The sequence below is a fragment of the Camellia sinensis genome, chromosome 9 (assembly GCF_055761805.1).
Source record: "Camellia sinensis isolate YWXY chromosome 9, ASM5576180v1, whole genome shotgun sequence".
Classification (NCBI taxonomy): Eukaryota; Viridiplantae; Streptophyta; class Magnoliopsida; order Ericales; family Theaceae; genus Camellia; species Camellia sinensis.
In genome coordinates this window covers 33,288,035-33,309,178 of record NC_138969.1, presented here as the reverse complement: position 1 = coordinate 33,309,178, position 21,144 = coordinate 33,288,035, and the positions used below count along the sequence as shown (strand labels likewise).

General features: G+C 31.4%; 1 protein-coding gene across 6 annotated transcripts in view; it reads left to right on the top strand.

Annotated features, from left to right (window-relative positions):
- Positions 1–16,149: 16,149 nt before the first annotated feature.
- The window catches only part of LOC114306480 (putative LRR receptor-like serine/threonine-protein kinase At1g07650), a 31,650-nt gene continuing 26,655 nt past the window's right edge, over positions 16,150–21,144 (top strand). For all 6 annotated transcript variants that reach the window (XR_014339533.1, XR_014339531.1, XR_014339532.1 and 3 more), the window contains exons 1-14: positions 16,150–16,334; positions 16,826–17,000; positions 17,973–18,044; positions 18,133–18,201; positions 18,286–18,357; positions 18,501–18,572; positions 18,691–18,762; positions 18,864–18,932; positions 19,023–19,094; positions 19,216–19,287; positions 19,385–19,453; positions 20,160–20,228; positions 20,630–20,695; positions 20,996–21,049. Coding sequence is in view for 1 of the 6 variants with exons in the window: in XM_082886504.1 (XP_082742630.1) it covers positions 16,256–16,334; positions 16,826–17,000; positions 17,973–18,044; positions 18,133–18,201; positions 18,286–18,357; positions 18,501–18,572; positions 18,691–18,762; positions 18,864–18,932; positions 19,023–19,094; positions 19,216–19,287; positions 19,385–19,453; positions 20,160–20,228; positions 20,630–20,695; positions 20,996–21,049 (1,082 nt within the window). In the remaining 5 variants the exon portion in view is untranslated. The remainder of the gene's footprint in view (positions 16,335–16,825; positions 17,001–17,972; positions 18,045–18,132; positions 18,202–18,285; positions 18,358–18,500; positions 18,573–18,690; positions 18,763–18,863; positions 18,933–19,022; positions 19,095–19,215; positions 19,288–19,384; positions 19,454–20,159; positions 20,229–20,629; positions 20,696–20,995; positions 21,050–21,144) is intronic.

Below are 21,144 nucleotides of genomic sequence, written 5' to 3'. Positions count from 1 at the left end.
TAACATGTGGATAGTTTTTCTACATAAATATTTGTGAAAAAATTGAATGAGAATTTTTTTTTTTTCAATAAGAGGTTGCTAATTACATTTATGGCATATTTGACAAAACTTCATTATTGATTTTGTAATGGTAAAAGTTCCAATAAAGTATAAAATTTATAAATTACATAGATCTGATTCATAAATTGTAAATGTAAAAAATGCTTGTAGCATTCGAAAATATTAAATTTATTCATAAATAATAAATTTTTAAATGGTAGAAGAACTATGTGATTTTCACTAAAATTTTGTAATAGAAATTTTCAATCAAGTAGACAACAAAAAACTTAGGCCTATGTGGTATAGTTAAATGTTTTTGCATACATATTTAGTTTAATTTATTTGTTTAGTATGTTACTTGTAAATTTTTTCAAGGAAATCAAACAATTATAATATATAAAGAATTAAAAATTAGAAATGATCTATTACAAATAAAAAATGATATATTTAAATGTACGACCCCGTTTACAAATAAAGAATTAAAAAGTAAAGAATTAAATGATATATTACAAATAAAGAATTAAAAAATGATCTATCACAATATGTAAGTATTACATAGTCTTCATCGACCAAGTCGCACCGGACATGTTCACCCGTCATAACCTATCTGCTGGCACTCACTGCAACGAGCGGTCAAACGCCTATCTGATATATCCATCTCATTCGGAATATGAGACATAGATGTACAACCCCGTTTTACTTCTCGCAGACGAAGTACATTAGGCATTAAGATCCACTGCGGATCATCCCAATAATCTTAATGCGGTATTGGGTTGAATTTAGTGTCCCAAACCCTCATGTGTACAGGAAACCTATATACTAGATCAACGTACTCGAATGGATTGTCACCATATTCAAACATTACAGCGAGCATATAGGAACATGGATAGTGTCTTATCTCATATTTCCCACAAGTGCACGTGGGTTGATTCATCCGCACAATTTGTGTATTGCGACCTTGTCCATGGCGAAAAGATGTTTGCACCTCAAATACGCAGCAGGGCCTATCAGACAATATTGATACAAACTAATCAAGTTCACATTTTTAGGTGTACTTAACTTCACAACATAATAAGAACAATTTAGTTTACATTACAAACTAACCTGTCATACGATATTAACTTGAAAGTATTTCCCCTTGCAATGCCATCCTCAATAGTTTCTTGCATCTCTCTAAGGTAATGGAACTCATTTCTTACATTTATTTCAACTTGGGCTCCCATCTCGTCAAAATATTTTATGAGCCGCCGAAATGTAAATTCAACCATAGCTGAGATAGGTAAGTTCATTGCACCTTTCAAGACGCTATTGAAGCACTCTGCATCATTGTTGGTCAATACCCCCCACCGATATCCACCGTCATACGCAAAGGCCCACTCTATAGGATTCATCTTGTGAACCCAATCGATGGCATCTTGGTTAATAGCTTGTATCTATTCTAAGTAACCATTACACTTTCGTCGTTGATGAGCACTCTCTACTTTCCATAGAAGTTGTTTCAGCTCCTTATTTTTGAACCTAGTGTTAAAGTTACTACAAACATGTCGAAGGCAATGCCGATGATATCCAATAAATTGGAGCGAGGGATTCAGCCAATGCCGCCTCACAACGGCTAAAATACTCTCAGCTCAATCAGATATCAAAGTCACTCCCTGTCGGTCCATGACAATATGTTCCTTGATATTTGAAATGAAGAACGACCAAGACTCCAAACTCTCCCTGTCGATAACAGCGAATGTAAGCGGTAATACTTTGCCATTGGCAGTGACAATCGTTGCTACAAGCAACACACCAGTGTATTTCCCGTATAAGAATGTACCATTTATGGTTATAAGAGGCCTACAATAGCTGAATCCATCGATGATGGGTTTGAAAGACCAAAAAACAAAGTAGAAGACGGGCATAATGGTTGTACCTCCGGTATATCTATACTTCCATTGCACGATGGTGCCAGGATTAGATGTTTGTAATGCATGCATGAATTTAGGCAACAGCCTATATGATTCATCCCAATCCCCGAATACCATTTTAATTGCCTTTGCCCTTGCATGCCACGCCTTCTTGTATGATATACTATAGTTCATGGTCTTTTTGATATCTTCGATGACATTCTTAATTAGCATATCAGGTTCATTCTGCATACGACAATACCTATGGGACAGATTATTTTGGTGTGAACACTATAAACAAACAAATATGTATATATATGTATACATTTATTTTGTATACTCACTGCAACTTGTCCCAAAAGATGAGAAGCAATATAACTGGAGCTAATATTAGTGTGGTCCCTGTTCATTCGTGGGTATAAACAATGGTGAGGACCCCTATACTGCTTTATTTCAAAAAGACCATGTTTCCTACTAAGAGATGCACGCAACCACCATCTGCAATCGTGCTTGCAAGCACACACCCAAACGTCTTGCTTGGAGGATACGACTCTCGATTATTTGTTGCATGGTACAATTTCACAGCATGTACGAGTTGCTTCTTATCAACGAAAACCATCCCTTTGTCCAACTCTAGATTTTCAGCGTTCCAGATTCGGTTACGGGGAACGACATTGTAGTTACTAATGTCAAAATCACCACCCATGTGAATGTTTTCATAGAAAGGGATTTCAGGTCTAGGGTGGAATGGGGGCATTGTCAAGGTCAACGGGAGCGTCAGCATCATTTTCTTCATCATCATCATCTGATCCGCCCAATAAATTTTCTTCATCACACATTTCATTCTCATCATTGTCTAGGGTGACATTAGGACTGTACATGTCACTGTCAGCAAACTGCACATAATTCACCGTTTCAGCCATATTACCAGTAACTTCAACTGGAGTGGTATGATGGTTGTAAGTGGGCACATCTTCTGTGTTATTGTGAAATTCAGTCTCATATCCACCACGTGAACTTGATTCTACACCATGGCCCTCAAATGTCTGTTGTGTGTAGCTAACTGCATAACATTCATCTGATTCATACATAGGAGACTGAAACGCTGTCGTGTTAATCCCATATGTCAGCAATGTAGTGAATGGGCGAGAATCCATCTGTGTCATATTTGGGACATTGTGTACAACCTCTTTATCAATGTACACTTCCAAACAATTTGGTGGTTGGAAACTTCCACCGATACTTAATACGGTGTTCAACGCCTCATCGTCATTGATCGGTAATATTTTGTATTTGTTGGTTGCTTGCCACTGGCGATAAGGATATCTACATTTGAAGATCAATCAGACAGTTTCCCCGTAACTTGCCACCTTGGACATAAACATCTCTTCCAAATTGCTAAGCGTGGTGCCAAGTTGCACCCCATATATCCCTTTCAGCTCAGCATCATATGACACACCTTCATCGGGATCCCGAATTATGTTTCCCCCCCAGTAGAAGATAATTGGAACAGTTGCCATATACTTGCTTCAATGAAACAATAAACATTAAAATATCAACAATATACATATATCGAATTTTACTTCTAAAATAATTGTATGAATTTTAAATCATTCAATTACAATTACTTGTGAGGCAATAACTTTATTTAAGTAATCAGTAATTGTAATCCAACAATTATTATTCATTTTTTAATTAAAATATGAGTTAAAATAAACCTTATGTTTTGGATTTTTTAGCTTTTTAAGAAAAAAGCTTACAACACATAAAGAATGTTGGTTTGTTCGGACATAACTGTCTATGGAACTCCTGTGATCTGCTTTTTCCATTATTTATTACGATTAACATCATGCTCTTGTGCACGGTAAATGTAAATTTTTCTTTTTCCATGTTTCTTCTTCTTTGTTTTGATAATATTTCAGTGTTGATTTGATTTTTGTAAACTAACCTGCTTTTATTTTTGTGTTCGTTATTTGAATTTGTTTAGGCGGACACTTGGTGAAAGGAAGTTGTGGGAGTCAAAAGACAATTTATATTTTCCTATAAGTGACATTTATATCATAAGTGACATTTTCCTATAAAAATCAGCTCTCTCATTTTTGTCAATTTATATTTTCCAAAGTAGAAGGAACTGTAGAGGTGAAACATTACTTTAATTTATATTTTGTCACATTTTTATTTGTGTCTCAATTTGTTTATTAGTTATTTTCTCATTTTTTTCTCACTTATTTTTATTCGTATAAAACAACAGCTGGGATTTCATCTCTACGTGGAGTTTTTATTTACTTCCTATGTGGAGACTCTTATCTTTTCTGCGTGAAGGTTCTTTGTTGTCATTGCTCTCTTGTCTTAATTCATAAAAAACATTAAAATAACTCTACTTCTTGTCTTAATTCTTTGTTGTCATTGGTCTTTTTTTATTCTCATTCTTTTTGAGGTTGGATATGCTTTGTTCATATGATCCTTTTTGAAATTCATACACATGTATAGATGTCCTATACAAAAATGTTTATTGAATTAGTGGCCAAAAAGAAATTTTGAATCACATAGCAGCAATAACTTCAGATTTTGAATAAGTCTAAAAATACAAAAATGGTTATAGAACTGTACACAAAATGTATATAGATAGATAAAATTTTTCAAAATAGTAACAAACTCTATAAACTTTTATGCGTATATATGTATTTGTATTCAATTTTATGATCAATTTTGTTTGTTTATAACAGAACTACAAGATTTTTAGCTAGTGACCCATTTTGATTTACAAGATCTGTAAAGGGACAATTCCAAAGATTACAGTCATGGCAGAGTTTAGAGGAAGATCAGATATATGCATGCGTGCATGCCTATTATTCAGTATCTAGAGACGGTGTGTTTGGTTTGTGTTTGTAGAGTAGTTTTTGAGATAAAAAGTACGAAAACTTATTTGGTTTGCCTTCTTTCAGAAATGGTTGTGGAAAATTGTTTTGGAGAGAGAGTTATACAAAAAGTGATTGATTTAATGTATATAAGAGAGAGAGTTATTTTGGAAAGTAGGTAACCAAACAAAATTTTGAGATTTTTTTTGAAAAATTTTGTTTGATTTGATTACTCTTGAAAATTTGTTTGTAGAGAAATTTTCCCAAATTTTTTTATGAAAAACAAACCAAACAAGCCTATTATTTCTATGATTTGAATCCATAACACTCGAATTATAATAGATTTATTTTATTTTATATTATTATCAGCATAATAAAACAACCTTACCATTGCGGCAAGGGCCTCCCTCCCTTAATATGATCAATTTTTAAAAGGCATTAAATCAAAATAATTAAATAAATAAATAATAATAATGACTCTACACAACCGTTAATTTAGGCAATGATTTAATTGTACGCATGTATGTGGGACCAATTTTAAAAACACTTATTTTTTTTTCTTTTCATAAATCTTGATCTATTTTTTAGTATTTTGATAAAGTAGACAGATATATCACACATTTAAAAAACACTTCATTCTATCAAGTATTTTTTTTATTTAGTGAGATTCGACAAAATTGGACAAGCCATCTTAAATCATAGTGTAAGTTTTGTATGAAATTATTATTTTTTTTCATTGAGTTGAAATAACTCGATTGATTTGGACAATATAAAATAGAGGTTTCAAACATTGTTCTTAATTTTTTAAAACTGGTGATCCAATTCTTCAGATTTATGGACAATTAAAGATAAGTTAATTTGATTTGCTCAAACTTGTGTCATTAGGGACCTTAATGACAAAGTTATCTCCTATGTAAAATAGTAACCCTCGTCCACTTTTTAGAGGTCATAGAGGCTTTGTTATGAAATTCAAACAAAAAGCTCATTTTGGCTTGTTCTGAAAAGTAAGAAAAAAATTTAATTTGTTTACTCTTTTTTTTTTTCTTAAACATACAAAAAAAAATAGAGAGATAATTTATAATGGCCAAAAAATAGAGAGAAAATTAATGTTGGTGGTTAAATCTATGTAGTAAATTTTGGATAGTTATCCATGTGAATCTATTGGGCCATCCGTAGCAATTATTTAGTATTATGAAACACAGGCTTACCCATCAAAATGCCATTTTTTTTTCCTTCTTACCTAGGAAATTTCTATAGACTATTAATTAGAATGTTTTAAGACTCTTTTGATGCATATATTATAACTAGTGTATGCCCGTGCCTGAAGGCACGGTGCAATTAATAATGACTTTTAATTATATAAATCAAAATAAAATTATTAAAACATAATGTTAAGATTTTCCTTTTCAATAGTGGTGGACAGTCACAAAGCAGAAGTGGCGATGAGTCCCTTTGGTCAATACCCATTTCAAAAACTTTTCAAATTTTCTTAAGTTTTGTGAGGAAATTTTAATTTCTACTATAATGCTATTATATGTATTACAAATTCAGCTCATTAAATTTTTTAAAATTTTTATTAAAAAATTATAAAATTAAATGTTAGTATTGTGTGATGAAATGTCTTTAAATTATTCTAATATCAAAGTTAATATTTTTTTTATAAAAATTATTAATTTTATTGAATGTATATTAAAAATAATACATGATATAGCGGTTTGGTTTGATTTTTTAAATTATTTTTTGATTTTTTTGAAAAAATATAAATAAATTTGACAAAAATAAATTGTTTGGTCTGATTTTCCAAACGGTTGTGGAAGAATGTGGCACCTCCCAAAATTCAGTTTTTTTTGTTGGTTAGCTTGGAGGGGCAGAGTGCAATCCGGTCTAACATACAATTTACAAGTGCTTATGTGCTTATATGCAGACACCTGCAATAAGCTATGTCCTAAAGTATGGATTTAGGTAGTTAACAACTAAGTAAAAACCTTTAGCGAAACCCAAATGAAAATAAATCCTAAGAATTTTTTATAATATTTTGGGTGCCTGACCCCAAAAACAGTGAAATAAACCAAACGAAACTAAACCAAACAAAGCTTTATGTCCCAATCAAGTGGGCTACGATATGTGAATCCTTTTTCATTATTTCGTACTATTAAAAGCTATATGCTCGGTTAAATTAAATAAATTCGTTTAATTTTTTTACTATCACATTCCAAGTCAATTTACGTCTTCCCCTAACATTTCCTTTTAGGGTGATCCTATCACATTCTTCTCTACCATTTCATCTGCTAGTCTTCATTGTACATACCAAACCATCTTAGTTTGTTCTCTCTCAACATATTTTTAATTGGTGCTACTCCTACCATTTAATGTATATTCATTTTTATTTCTCTCTGTCCAAAACTTACCAAACACCTACCTAAGCATCCTCATCTTAACTACACTCATTTCATGAGCTTGTTGTTTCTTAATTGTCCAATATTATGTGAACTGCAAAGTATCATTGGTCTTACAATTGTTTTATAAATTTTTCTTTTCAATTTTGTTAGCATCATTGATCACATAATATGCCAAAGGCACTCCACTTGAACCTACTTTGATTCTATTACAGGTGGGAATTTCTAACACAACATGAATCGTACACGAAGTTAGGGGTTAAGGTTGAACATTTTCAACACAAACACAAATATGACACTATATAACAACATGATAAATAAATAGGGTTATGTCAAACTTGCATAATATGAAATTGACACAGATAACCCATTTAATAGATAATTAGTTACAAATTTTAATGTTATTTTCATTAAAGGGTGCCAGAAATGTTTAAATCTCTTATGTAACCTACACAATTAAATAAAGAAAATACGTAAAATAGTATTTTGAGGTTAATATAGTCATTTTGTCTTTTATTTGAGAGAACATGATCTTTTCATTTATTATTTTGAAGTCAATAAAAATATTTTTTTTTTGAATAAAATAGAGTCAAAATTAAATATTTTTTTTTGAATAATTTCATTTAGTAGAGATTAGTTTCATGAAATTTAACTTAGGAAAAAACGTTAATCTTTCCATACACTTAGTATTTTTAATTACAACGATTTTTTTAGCATGATACGTTAATATGGCACGAATCAGACATGAATCCAAATAACATGACACAATAACACAAAATAATAATAATAATAATATCGTGTTAGTGTTAAGAGAATTTTGACATGAATTTGAGATGACATGACACAACACAAACACGATGCCCACCCTTAGATTCTATGGATCACTTCTCTATTATTTTTACTTCCATTGTTACTAAAGTCACATATTCAATTTAGCTACTAATTTTAAACCCTTTTGACTCAAATGATTATCTCCAAATTTTTAGTGTTAATTCCTCACTTAGTTTCATCCACTAGAACAATATCATTTGCGAACAACGTACACCATGGGACATCATCCTGATTGTGTTTACTTAATTCATCCATGACTATGGAAAATAGGTAAGGACTCAAAGCTTACCTTTGGTATTGGTCCTACAATGATTGAAAATTCACTAGCTTCTCCAACAGGTGAACTAATTGTAGTCACAACCTCATTATACATATTTTTATCACATCAATATACTCCTAGGTTACATTTTTTTTCCCTCTAACACCCACTATATTATATCTCTAAGCAACGTACCGTAAGGTTTTTTTCTAAATCTATAAAAACTATATGAAAACCCCTCTTCTCTTTTCACTTTTTCATTAATCTACTTAGTAAATATATGGTTTCCACAATTGATTGGCCTAGCATAAATCCAAACTAATTAACTAACAATTACCCTCTATCACAATCATTTTATGAGCCATCAACACATCTATAATTGTTGCAATTTTAGATTTTTCCTTTATTTTTATATATAGGTACAAATATATTTTTTCTCCACTCACCATACATTTTCTTAATCATTAGAATCTTATCAAATAATTTTGTTAACCAAGAGCTAAGCATTTTCAATGTCAACAATAAGAATACAATCCAATCCCAATGCTTTACCTAATTTCATCCTCTTCAAATAAATTCCACTTCAAACTCCTTTATTACATGACAAAACTTATACTCTCTAGTTCCATCAATGCTACCATATTTCTCTCCTAAAGTTTCTAAATGTTTTTCATTTAACATTTTCTCAAAATAACATTTTCACCTTTACATAATATCCTCATCCTTCACTAATACCCTCGAATCCTCACTTTTTATACACTTGACTTTTTCAAAATCTTTTGTTTTTCTTCCTCTCAATTCAACAAGGTTTGTAAATATTTTTTCTCTTTTAATAGAGATGATCTAATACTTGGACGATGTTGAAGCAATGTCTTTCCTAGCCTGTCTAAGAGCTCGGCCCAAGTCTGTGAACATTTTGGACAAAGTTCGTGTGGAACTCAACCCGGTCTAAAGAAGTCGGTGTAATTATGTTAAATTTGTAAGATATTATCTTAAGAGATGTGAATGTAATTTATCCGATATGTTTTGATTTACGAATAGAAATATATAATTTATAAAATATATCTAAAACAACAATTATAATATGTATAAGAAATGTATCAAACTCTAAGATTGATTACTTAATTAGTCATTTTATACCTTTTGTTTTATTTAGTCATTGAAATGAGATAGAATGACATAAAAATGGTTATTTTTTAGTCTCCCATCTAGAATCATTATTCCCTTATAATAATAAATGATTATTCCATTTATAATAAATTTTTGTCTTAATAAATCATTAAGACAAATAATAATTTTTAATAATATTAAAAATATATTTCAATTATCAATTCTCATAAACTAGAAGCATCAGCAGTTATATGAATTTCATGATATGAATTTCAATTCTCAATTCTCAATTATATGAATTTCAATTCTCATAATTTTATTCATAATTAAAAAAAATTCCTTTTATTAACAAGAAAAAAATAAAATTTCCAATTCAACAAATATAGGTTGGTTTATTCACAATTCAAAATTCCAAACCCTAATATCAAAAAATATAGACAAGATTCACAATTCACAATGCAAAAAATATAGACACGATTCAAAATTCAAAACCCTAATTTCTGAAACCCTAACCCTAATTTCTGATTTCACAATTCAAAACCCTAACCCTAATTTATGATTTCACATTCAATTGAAAACCCTAGAAAATTTTCACAATTCAAAACCACAACATTTTACCAATTCAAAACCACACATTCACATTTTCACAAACACAATAAACACATAAAATTCAAATGAGACAGAGAGAGACAGATGCCATACCAACGAGAGAGAGCTACCCACGGACGAAGAGAGAGGGTGAGAGCAGAGAGAGAGTCTGAGAGCAAAGGGAGAGCGAGAGCAAGAGTTTGAGAGTAGAGCAGAGGGGAGAGGGAGAAGGAGAGCGAGAGTCGAAAAAAATGTAAGTGTAAAAAACGTGATCGCAAATGAGGGGACTTGGGGGTTTTTATATAAGTTGTAAAAGCGTGGTTGCGAATCACACTTTCATTGAACCACGGATTTTACATTCAACAGTGAAAACATGATTTAAGAAAACAAATATATACAGTGAAAGCGTGGTTTGGAACTACGTTTTCTTCAGAAAACAAAAATTTAATTATAAGCACAATAAAAGCGTGGTTTGAAACCACGTTTTCTGAAGAAAACAAATTTTGCTTAAAAACGTACTTTCTAACCACGTTTTATGTATAAATGAATTTTTGTTAAAAGCGTGGTTTGTAACCACGCTTTCTTAATTAAAAGCGTGGTTTGTAATCACGCTTTTACTATTTTACAAATTTTTCGCGGGAAAGGCCTGGAAACAGTGAAAGCGTGGCTTGTAATAGCGCTTTAGCATAGTTTGGGAATTTCATCCAAACTAGGTCTAGTTTGAAAAATAAATTGCTATTTTGACTTAAATTTGGAAAAACATTCTCCTATTTGGCCTAAGAAGTTTTTTTTTTCCTCAAAAATCTGCTAATAATGTGTACCGTCATGACATAAAAACCTACTTGCAAGTGTAATGTACTATTTAGGACATTTATGAACAGTGCCATGGATAAGACTTGGATATTAAAAACTCTTGCTCAGTGTAAAAAAAACATAAATAAATACAATTCAATTACATAGACTTTTTATATCATATTTCAATATAAACTAATATAAATAAATTAAAACTAATAAACAAAGTCAAAATATTCCAATCTTTTATTATTTTGATAAAATTTTTACTATCATTACTAGTACTAAATGATCATTTCATAAACACACAATACATTTAAAAAGTCATTCTTAAAAAAAATTATTATCAAAAAATGTACAAATAGATAATTTGATTACACTTAAAAAGTATAAAATTTGTTTTAAAAAAATATATATAAATTCAGTACATTTTCATACATTTTTATATTTATTAATTTTTGTATTTCTTTAAAATAGTTTACTTTATATATATATATATATATATATAGATAAGGTGTATCCAAAAATAAAAATTCATTAAAAATAACAGAATCCCACCAACAAAGAAAAAAAAACTCAAAAAATACTTTTAAAAACTAAAGCCTAGTTTGTTGATAGGCTATTTTAGTCAAAAAATAATAATAATAATTAAAATTCACTACAAATTGCCACATCAATCTCTCTACTTTTCTGTGTTTTTGTAAAAATTTAAAAAAACTCTAAAAAAAATCAATTACCAAACGAGTCTTAAAAACAAAGCGAGTGGATGTCTTTTATCTCAGAATTCATTCGGTTTTAGTGATTTGAAGAGAAAATAAATTAAATGTAAAAAATTAAATTTTAATCACTTGTTTGGATGACCAAATAGGAGATAAATGATTACCAAATAGGAGATAAATGGAAAGAAATAGAGAAAAACACGTTTATTTGATAATTTCTTATTTTCAATCTCTTCAAAAGTAGAGAGATTGGAAGAAAAATAAAACCAACCAAATATTATTTTATTATAATATCAAAATTATCATTTTAAATATAGAATAGGCAAAAAAAAAAAAAAAAAAACTAACCCTTATAAAAGATTAATTTAGTAATATAATTTTATATCATTTCATTTCTTTTATATAATTTAACCAAATAAGATAAAATAAATAAATAAATTTAATATCATTATTTTATATTCTCTCTTATCCATCCAACGTGGAAATTCTATTATACACACCACCTTCTACCATATGCACTTTTAAGTTATGCCATTTTTCTCTTTAGTTATGATCAATTTTCTTTTTTAATTATGATATTATTTTAGTTATAACTCACGAGATCTTTGATTATGTTTCGAATGTTGTTTGGTTATATATATATTTTTTTATAATTATGACGATATTTAGTTATATCCCATGTGTTGTTTGATTGTGATTTTTTTATTTATTTATAATTATAACTTAGAAAATAGAAAATTATGTCATTTTCTTCTTTAATTATAAAATATATACGATACATATCAATTTAATTAAAGGATGCATACCATAATGTTTTCCATCCAAACAATTCCTTTTCCCTACTTTTTCATTTTGAGAAGTGTTTGAGTTTGTAAGGTATATATCATATGTACTTGTGTAAATTATCACAAATATACGTAAGTTACATCACATAATTGAGTAAGTTCTTATAAATATACGTAAATTTTTTAAATTTTTATGAGTTAATTTATGTATATTTGTGAAAATTTAATTAATTTTGTAAGATAATTTAAATATATTTGTGAGAATTTAAATAATTATAAATAATAGGTAGTTACACACTTAAAAATTATCCTTTCACTTATCATTTACCCAATCATTTTTTTTTTCCTCTTTCTTTCTAAGTTGCCAAACATTAATCCAAAAGTGTGATGCTGTGGGTGGTGGGAGCGAAAAGCAGCAGACTGATGGAGGAGATTGGTGGTGTGTCCCCGTCCTTGTGTGACTGGCCTCGGAAGGCGACAAGATTGGGGTCATTAATGGTGTGGGTGGTGGGGGCGAAAAGCAGCAGACTGATGCTTTGTCGGTCATTAATGTTGGATTTAAAGGACTGATTACTAGTCCCACATGAGAGAGAAAAGTTAGAGGATAGAGAAGAAAAAATTGATGAGAGATGTCAAAATTTTCGAGTAGGTTGGAGGACACTGTTTGGGTCCGTAGAGTCCGGATTTTATTTTGATGATATGAATTGTTCATTTTGATAAGCGCCTTGTCTATTTCATTCAAAAAAAATTAGATCAATCTAATAGTTATTACTTATTTAATTTATTGTGTCTGGCACTAAAAAAATATATAATTTATTTTTTAAAAATATAATTATTGTATATTTTTGTAATAAAAAATTAAATAAGTTACAATTATCAGATCAATTTAATTTTTTTTTGTAGATAAAATACATAAAGTACTCAATAAATTGAATGATTATCAAAATAGAATCTATTGTGGGCCTCACTTGCCCAAACCTTCATTTGCTTCAAAGATTTTTATGAGAGAGAGGCAAAGGTGGAGACTACTAGCTAAAAGGAGTTTTTGGGCACAATTGTATAATAGAGTCAATCATTACGTCGAGAATTGAGATTGGATGAGTATAGATTTATCGTTAAAGATGTTATAGTTTGAAGTATGGGATTGGATGTATGATTTGGTATAAGAGTTAATCACCATGTCAAATTTTCAATAAAGAACACCTCTCTATTCCAAATCTTTACCTCTAATCCATATGAAAAGCTATTAATTTTACTTTGCTGTCAAATATAAGTTTTTTTTTAGGGAATCAAGTGTCTAATTTAGGTACAGGTTTAGACAAAAATCTCACTCCCTACCCTTGTTATATCTGGTGGTCATGGGTATACTAGAAAAAAGAAAAGAGTCCATATAAGCTGCAACACTGTTGCAGTGTTGTTTCTTTTTATTTTATTTTTGAAAAATAATTCATCCCCTACTTTAGTCCCCAATTTCATCCCAATGATATGGATTAGGAGCTAAATATGAGAGTGAGAGAGAGAGAGAGAGTAGTGTGAGAATGTTTTACATGGATTTTAGCCACGCTATTGAAAGTGGAATTTGGAAGTCCCTACTGAATGTGGCCAAGTCATTCGAGATGAAATTGAAACATCTCTATTATATGTGAAATTGGAGGGTCTCAATTGAATAATGTAGCTGGACTGTTTATTTTTTATATTAGTAATGTTGTTGCATTTTTGTAAGGCAATTGTGATAGAAAGTCTTATACATACATGACTCTCACAATCCCTACTCTCATCTCAACCACTCACAATGTGGGACTTATACATACATGAGTGGATCCCACACACACATCAAAAATCAAAATCAAATTAGAGGTCACGAAACCCCAAAAAAGGGGATCCATACATTTCTCTTTTGCAAGGTCTTGCCCCCAATTTTAAGTTGGAAGTGCATATCCCGTTACCAAAAAGTTAGAGCAGCATGGCCCATGGGGTCCTAAGAGGATGCTTTCAGTACAATATTATGGTAGCAAGGAAAGAGCTTCTAGACAAATGCATGTGAAACCAATAAGTCACCTTCACTATTGTGTATGATTTTCTTCTCCTGTCGGTCACACACAATGTTTTAAAAATCGGATCGGCAAGTGAACCGGAAAAAAGATCGAGTGGACGAGTCATTGGTTCAACTGTTGGGTTGAACGGAAATCGAACCTTAACGTCGTAAATATATTAAAATTATATTTAAATAAAAATATAAGTTATAAAATTATATATTAAATAATTAAATAATCTTAAATATTTCTCCTAATACTTTTTTTACTAAAAAATATAAAAATATATTTTTAAATACTATTAATTTTAATTTTGGAAGAAGAAATCAAATATTCAATGTTCCCTCCATATGATTTTAATTCAAATAATTTGATTGAAAGTAGAACAAAAATTTTCGAGGGATATCAAAATTTTAAGTTTCCCTCCAATAAATTTGATTGAATCTCACATAAATTTCTTGAGTTTTTTGAAAAAAAAAAAAAATTATAAATAGGTAGAGGCTTTCACAATAATTTTAAGCTCTCAATGTGATTTAAGCTCTCAATGGGATTCCTCACAAGAGGAGATCATTGAAAGAGAGTTTCCAATTAAAATTTTCTTATATATATATAAAATAACAAAGAAAGAGAGAAAAGAAAGAAAGAAAGAATAAAAAAAAGAAAAAAAAAACAAAACAAAACAAAAATTCGATTTTATTGACCCGGTGAACCGTCACCGGTTCGGTGGTTCAACCGCCGGTTTTCTCGGTTCTCTCAAAATAATCCGATTTTTCACTCTGAACAGTTTAATGGGTGTATCCGGACCGGAACCCCGACCGGTTGACAGTTCAACCGGTCGAACCGGCCAATCCGGTCCAGTTTTTAAAACCCTAGTCACACACACACACACACACATATATGTATATATTCATATATGTATGAAAAAAAAAAAAAGCAGTAACACAGAGGGTGACTTAGGAGTCGAGTCTCAAGCAATGTTTTAAAAATCGGACTGGTGAGTGAATCGGAATAGAGATCGGGTGGACGGGTCACTGGAATCGAATCGTGATGTCATAATTATTTTATAAATATTTTTATGATTTAAAAATAAATAAAATACATTCATTAAAAAGATTTTATAATTTAAAATATATATATTCATCAAACATATATGTTTATATATATTTTTTATATTAATATTATTTGTAAAAATATTAATTATATATGTGTTTGAGAGAAATTAGTTTGAATACAATTAATATTATATATTTCCTACATACTAATAAGGAACAATGGTGGTAGAATAGAAAATCATGTTCTTTGGAACTCGAGGTGTTGGGTTCAAATCCCTTTAGTATCAACTTTTTTAATATTAGACCAAATATATAGCAAACCGGTCCGGTTCACTTCAACCCAGCCCGGGTCAACCGGTTTAACCGCGGTTCCCACCGGTTTTGCTTAAAATGACCTCTTTTCAAGAGGGACCAGGTTAGAAGGTATATCCGGACCGGACCATGGACCGGTCGATGGTTCAACCAATAGAACCGGCCGGTCCAATTTGGTTTTCAAAACATTGGTCCTAAGGTCACTTATAACAAGGCGACTCAATCATGTAACAATAGGTTGCAGACTCCGGTTTTCAAATCATTGGTCCTGAGGTCACTTATAACAAGGCGACTCAATCATGTAGCGATAAGTTGCAGACTCACACACAGACATGATTTGCACTCACACTCCGGGTATGGTTCGCCGAAGCATGGAAAGTTTGTCCTACTAATCATATGTGTTGTCGTCTGGGTGGTTGGCCCCAAGAAGAGTGGAACCTTGAAGCTCAAGATTTATAGCTTACCAAGTTGCCACACCCTTGAGCTATATATGTATGAATGTAGCTTTGCCCATATGCTCAAAGAACTCAAATATATAAAAAGATATGGTGGTAACAGTTAGTGAATATGTCCAAAAGCTACATGGACTTTTATGCTTGTATCATTTATACTAATATGCTATGAAGCAGGTCGAATTGAAGCACAAACCAGACGTATTCCCAATGATGAAAGTAAGAGGCTTTCTATAATTTCAGTTTATTCATTTCTATTTTCCTTCTTCTTTTTTTTTTTTTAAATTTGTAAACATGAAAAAGAACTTAATTACAAGTCATAATTTAAGATGATTAGATTGGTTGAGTCCACTGCATCCTTTGTTTTTGTTTAGTTGTCACCCTTTTTTTAGCTATTCCTATTGACAAAGCTTCTTTCAAGATCAATAATCTAAAGAGTGTTGTATGAGGAAGTGTGCTTTTAAGCAAAGTTTGAAAAATCTACTGAAAAATTGTAATGGCAATTTCAAAAAAGGTTCCAGATATGACTATTTATCTTGTTTAACCAATTTGTCCTTGTTTATTCATGCATGAACTTCATTTTAGGCACAATTTGTAAAAATACTAAGATGTCTAACCACACTTAATAATGCTAATACATAGGCATTTCTCCATGTTATATCACATATCTCTAACTACTTTAAAGGCTAACATGACTTTGATTTCTGCAGTGGAAGCTCTTCGTGAAATTGCTGAACAACTGGGTAAAAAAGGCTGGAATTTCAATTTGAAACATTGTGATGAAAACTTGACCTGGCAAACACCAATAAGGGACTTCTCCCTTACGCATGACTGTACTGTCAATTGCACCTGCCCTTCTGATGATGAATGTCACATCAGTGCCATGTACGTTCCTTTTTATGTTTTTAAATATAAATCTCTACTTATTATTCAACTCCATTTTTGGCTTAAAATGTTATTTATGATTTTTTTATTTTATTTATTTTTAAATTAGGAGGCAATGATGTTTGAATACTAGCTTATGCTCTGTATGTTAAACTTATTAATGTTAGTTGAAAGTCCAAATTCTGTTTTGTATAGATGAAAAAAAGAGCAATGTGCTGAGAAAACCTGGTATTGTTCTGTCACTTCTTATTAACAGGGACGCAAGCGGTTGCCATGAACAGCTATTCATGTATTGCTAATTACTAGGGTTGTTGGGAAAATTAAGGTTGTATTTTGATGTCCCGTAGAAAGGGAATGACTGCCAACAGTACTTATAGTAATTCAAAGTGGAAATCTGATATTTTGAGTATTCAAAGTGACAAGAATAAATGGCAGCCAATCTACAAATGAAATTCAAAATAATGAATATTGTCATGTACTAAAAGAACATAAATATGATCACTTTCAAGATAAATGAGCGAGTTTTCTGTTCTTCATTTAGGTAACCTCATTTTAGTAACAGTTGATTGAACTTTCACTTCTAATACCATAAAATGTTTAGTAGGTGCATTCCAATTCAGTTCAGAAATGTTAATGTCCAAAACACCTGAGGCACCTACACATCTATAATTAGGCATGTAAATCTGCAGGATGTGTGTACTCTAATTACTTGGAGTTTTTCATGTTTTGTGCTTTTAATTATTTGTTGTTATACACTGTTGGTTTTTGAAAAATTGAATTCTGTAATTATTTATTTTCATGGAGATGACTCTTAGGTTATATATTGTATACAAATCTCTAATTCAAGAATGAATAATTGATTGTTTGAAGAATTTCACTACCTTATTTGTGAGTGTTGACATGTAACATTACATACTGGAAAATATGCTAAACCAGAATTTGAATCTAAGTGTTTCTGTTTTCTTGTCACAGAGTTGTTAAAGGGCAGGATCTTTCTGGTGTCCTACCACAATCGTTAGTGAAGTTGACCTACATTAAATACATGTGGGAAGAACTTCCAAGTTTCTTTTTCATGTCTGTTGATTAGTTTTTATGATTCCATTGAGTTCAAAGTGCTATCCATTGTTTACAGAGACTTATCTCGCAACTATCTTAGCGGTCCTCTTCCCTCTGAATGGGCTTCTACCAAGTTGGAGTATATGTGAGCAATATATACACTTCTCTGTCAGACTAGCCAATGCTTTGTGTACATCCTCAGTTTAACGAAGTGAAGTTACTACTGTAGGTCTTTTACTGTGAATCGCTTATCAGGAACAATCCCGAAGTCCTTTGGAAGGATTACCACTCTCAAAAATATGTACACTCTCTCCCTTTCCCTCTCTCTCTCTCTCTCTCTCTCTCTGTGCACATGCACACACACACAAGCACACGTGCATGTGCATATGAATGTGGGAAAAGAACAAGAGCAAAAAAAAACTTTGAAAGAAATTGAATTTTCAGGAGCATAGAAGGCAACATGTTTTATGGAACTATTCCAGCAGAGCTCGGGAATCTGGTCAACTTAGTTTATCTGTCAGTCCTGTTCTATATACTTCATGTTTCTTTATGCAACTCTAGACTTTCAACAAATTGTACAATTTATCAGAAGTTCTTATGTTGACATTGGTTTTTCCCCCTTTGGGCACTATAGCAATCTTAAATCTAACAATCTCACTGGGGAGCTACCTAAGGAATTCAATAATCTGAGAAAATTGAGAGAACTGTAAGTTCAGTAAATTTGTGCAGTATCATAATTGTACATTCATATTGTGCCATATTTTATAGTAGTTTTCAATATTTTGTTTTCGACTTTGGGAACTGCAGTAGGTTAAGCAGTAACAATTTCAATGGAAAGTTGCCCAGTTTCCAGAGTTTGACACAACTTCAAATATTGTAAGCGTTACTTCCTTTAACATTAAGTAACATTTTCAAAGCAAAAAATTTCAAGTGTAATTGTAGACTATTTGATATATATCATGACAGAGAGCTTGAAGCGAGCGGTTTTGAAGGGCCTATACCTTCTAACATTTCTCTCTTGCATAATTTAACTGAACTGTAAGTTCAGCCTGTTCTGGTCATATTTCATGGATTAAATAATTTCAGTTGCATATTTTAAGCCTTTAAATCGAGATAAAATCTTCTAAATGCAATTATTGTTAATGGGATCTTTGAGCAGAAGGATCAGTGACTTGAATGGAGGTGCTTCAAAATTTCCAGCACTAGGAAACATGAAAGCCATGACAAAGTTGTAAGTCCTACCAATGATTGAAAAAATGATCCAAACTATGATAATCTTTTCGGTCACTAGCTCAACTTTACTTGCATGAATCTGGTTTGCTTTGCAGGATGTTAAGGAACTGTAATATATCCGGATCAATCCCAGACAATCTAGTAAATTTGACCTTAAAACAATTGTAAATCCCCCACTCCTTCATTTTTTTGTTTTGTTTTGTTTGTTTGTTTGTTTTTTAAATAAGTGCTTCTTTGTCATAATTCTTTTAATTTGTTCTAGATTTATTTCTTGACAAGGGTAGTATATCGTGGGCTACTTTTAACTTCTTACTTTGAGATGGATATATATATCGCTGCATGAAGTCGATATGAAATACGTGATGCAAACTTTTAGTCTTTTACATATAAGAATACGAATGTAGACTTTCAAGGAAGGGCTATTTATGATTTAGGGGTTTCGGTAGTTTTTCCATCCCCTTTCATGAATTAAGTACGATAGTAGTGTACCCAATATGATCAGTCCCACTACCACTGCCACCCTACCACCACCACAGCACCACCCTACTACCACTGCCATCCTACTACCTCCGGTTACCACTGCTGCCATAACCATAACCACAACCCCACCGCCACCACTGTCCTACTTACTACCACTGCCATCGTATTGTAACCATTTGATTGGTTAGGTGTATTCCCCTTCTTGGTGTTTCGGTTTTGTATTTTTTAGCATCTTCTTGGTGCTTTTGGCAATAAATTTTATTTATCAAAAAAAAAATTCATCAATGAATTTTGTCAGTGCTTCTATTATTTATTCTACTATATTCTTCTTATAATCAACCCCTTAAAGTTTTGTGCTTAGTGAAAATTTTTATTGTTATTTTGTGGCAGGGACCTAAGCTACAACAGGTTGGAAGGAAATATTCAAAAATTGGAAGGCGCCAAGAATTTGCAATACATGTAAGCAGTTACACTTAAGAAAATGGAGTTGTTAATGCGTGTACTAATGGTACATTCATACGTTTGATCCTTAAAATGGAAAATTCGTTGAAAATTGGGGAATTTAGGCCTATTAGTTTGGTACTTCGTTGTATAAGATTTTGACCGAAGTCTTGACTAGGAGATTGAGAGCAGTTTTGGGTGAGGATGTAGATTTATAATGAAATTTGGCTATTTGTTTTGGAGTCATCAGCCTTATAGAGTGCACTAAATACCCATGTCTTCCCATTACTTCATAGATGGATTTTCTCACCAATAATGAAACTTAAACCTTCTGCCTTTTCATTCTGCGTTAACTTATTAAACATTGTCAATCTAAGTAACTGCATCACTATGGTGAAATGATGTTGCTCATTGATTAGGTATCTGACAAGGAACATGCTTACTGGGCCTATTCCAGAGTGGATCAAGAGCAGAAGTAATGACTAGTATGCTATTCACCCTCAATTTTATATAAATATTGTATTGAACTGCTAATCATTATCTGTTTAATTAATTATATAATAATCAAATACATGTATATTCCTGAGCATACATACACTTGAATTGCAGCTGTGGTTGAGAAATACTTAGGAGTCCATAAACTTCATTGTGTCATGTGGTGTTGGATCCGTTCTTCTTCCAGTCATATGCCAATATATGATGCCCGGAATTTATAAATTCTCAAAATTATATTTTATTTTTTCATTATTTTGTTGAGTGATCATTCAAAGTGTAATTTTATGCAGCCTAGATCTTTCATATAACAATTTTATGCAGCCATCTACTTGTACAGAAACCCCGTAAGATCTCTCTATCTCCCCTGCAGCTTCCTTAACTTCCATGCATTTATTTTCATCATTCACATGTTCTTCTTTTTTCTTCCTTCATTAAATTT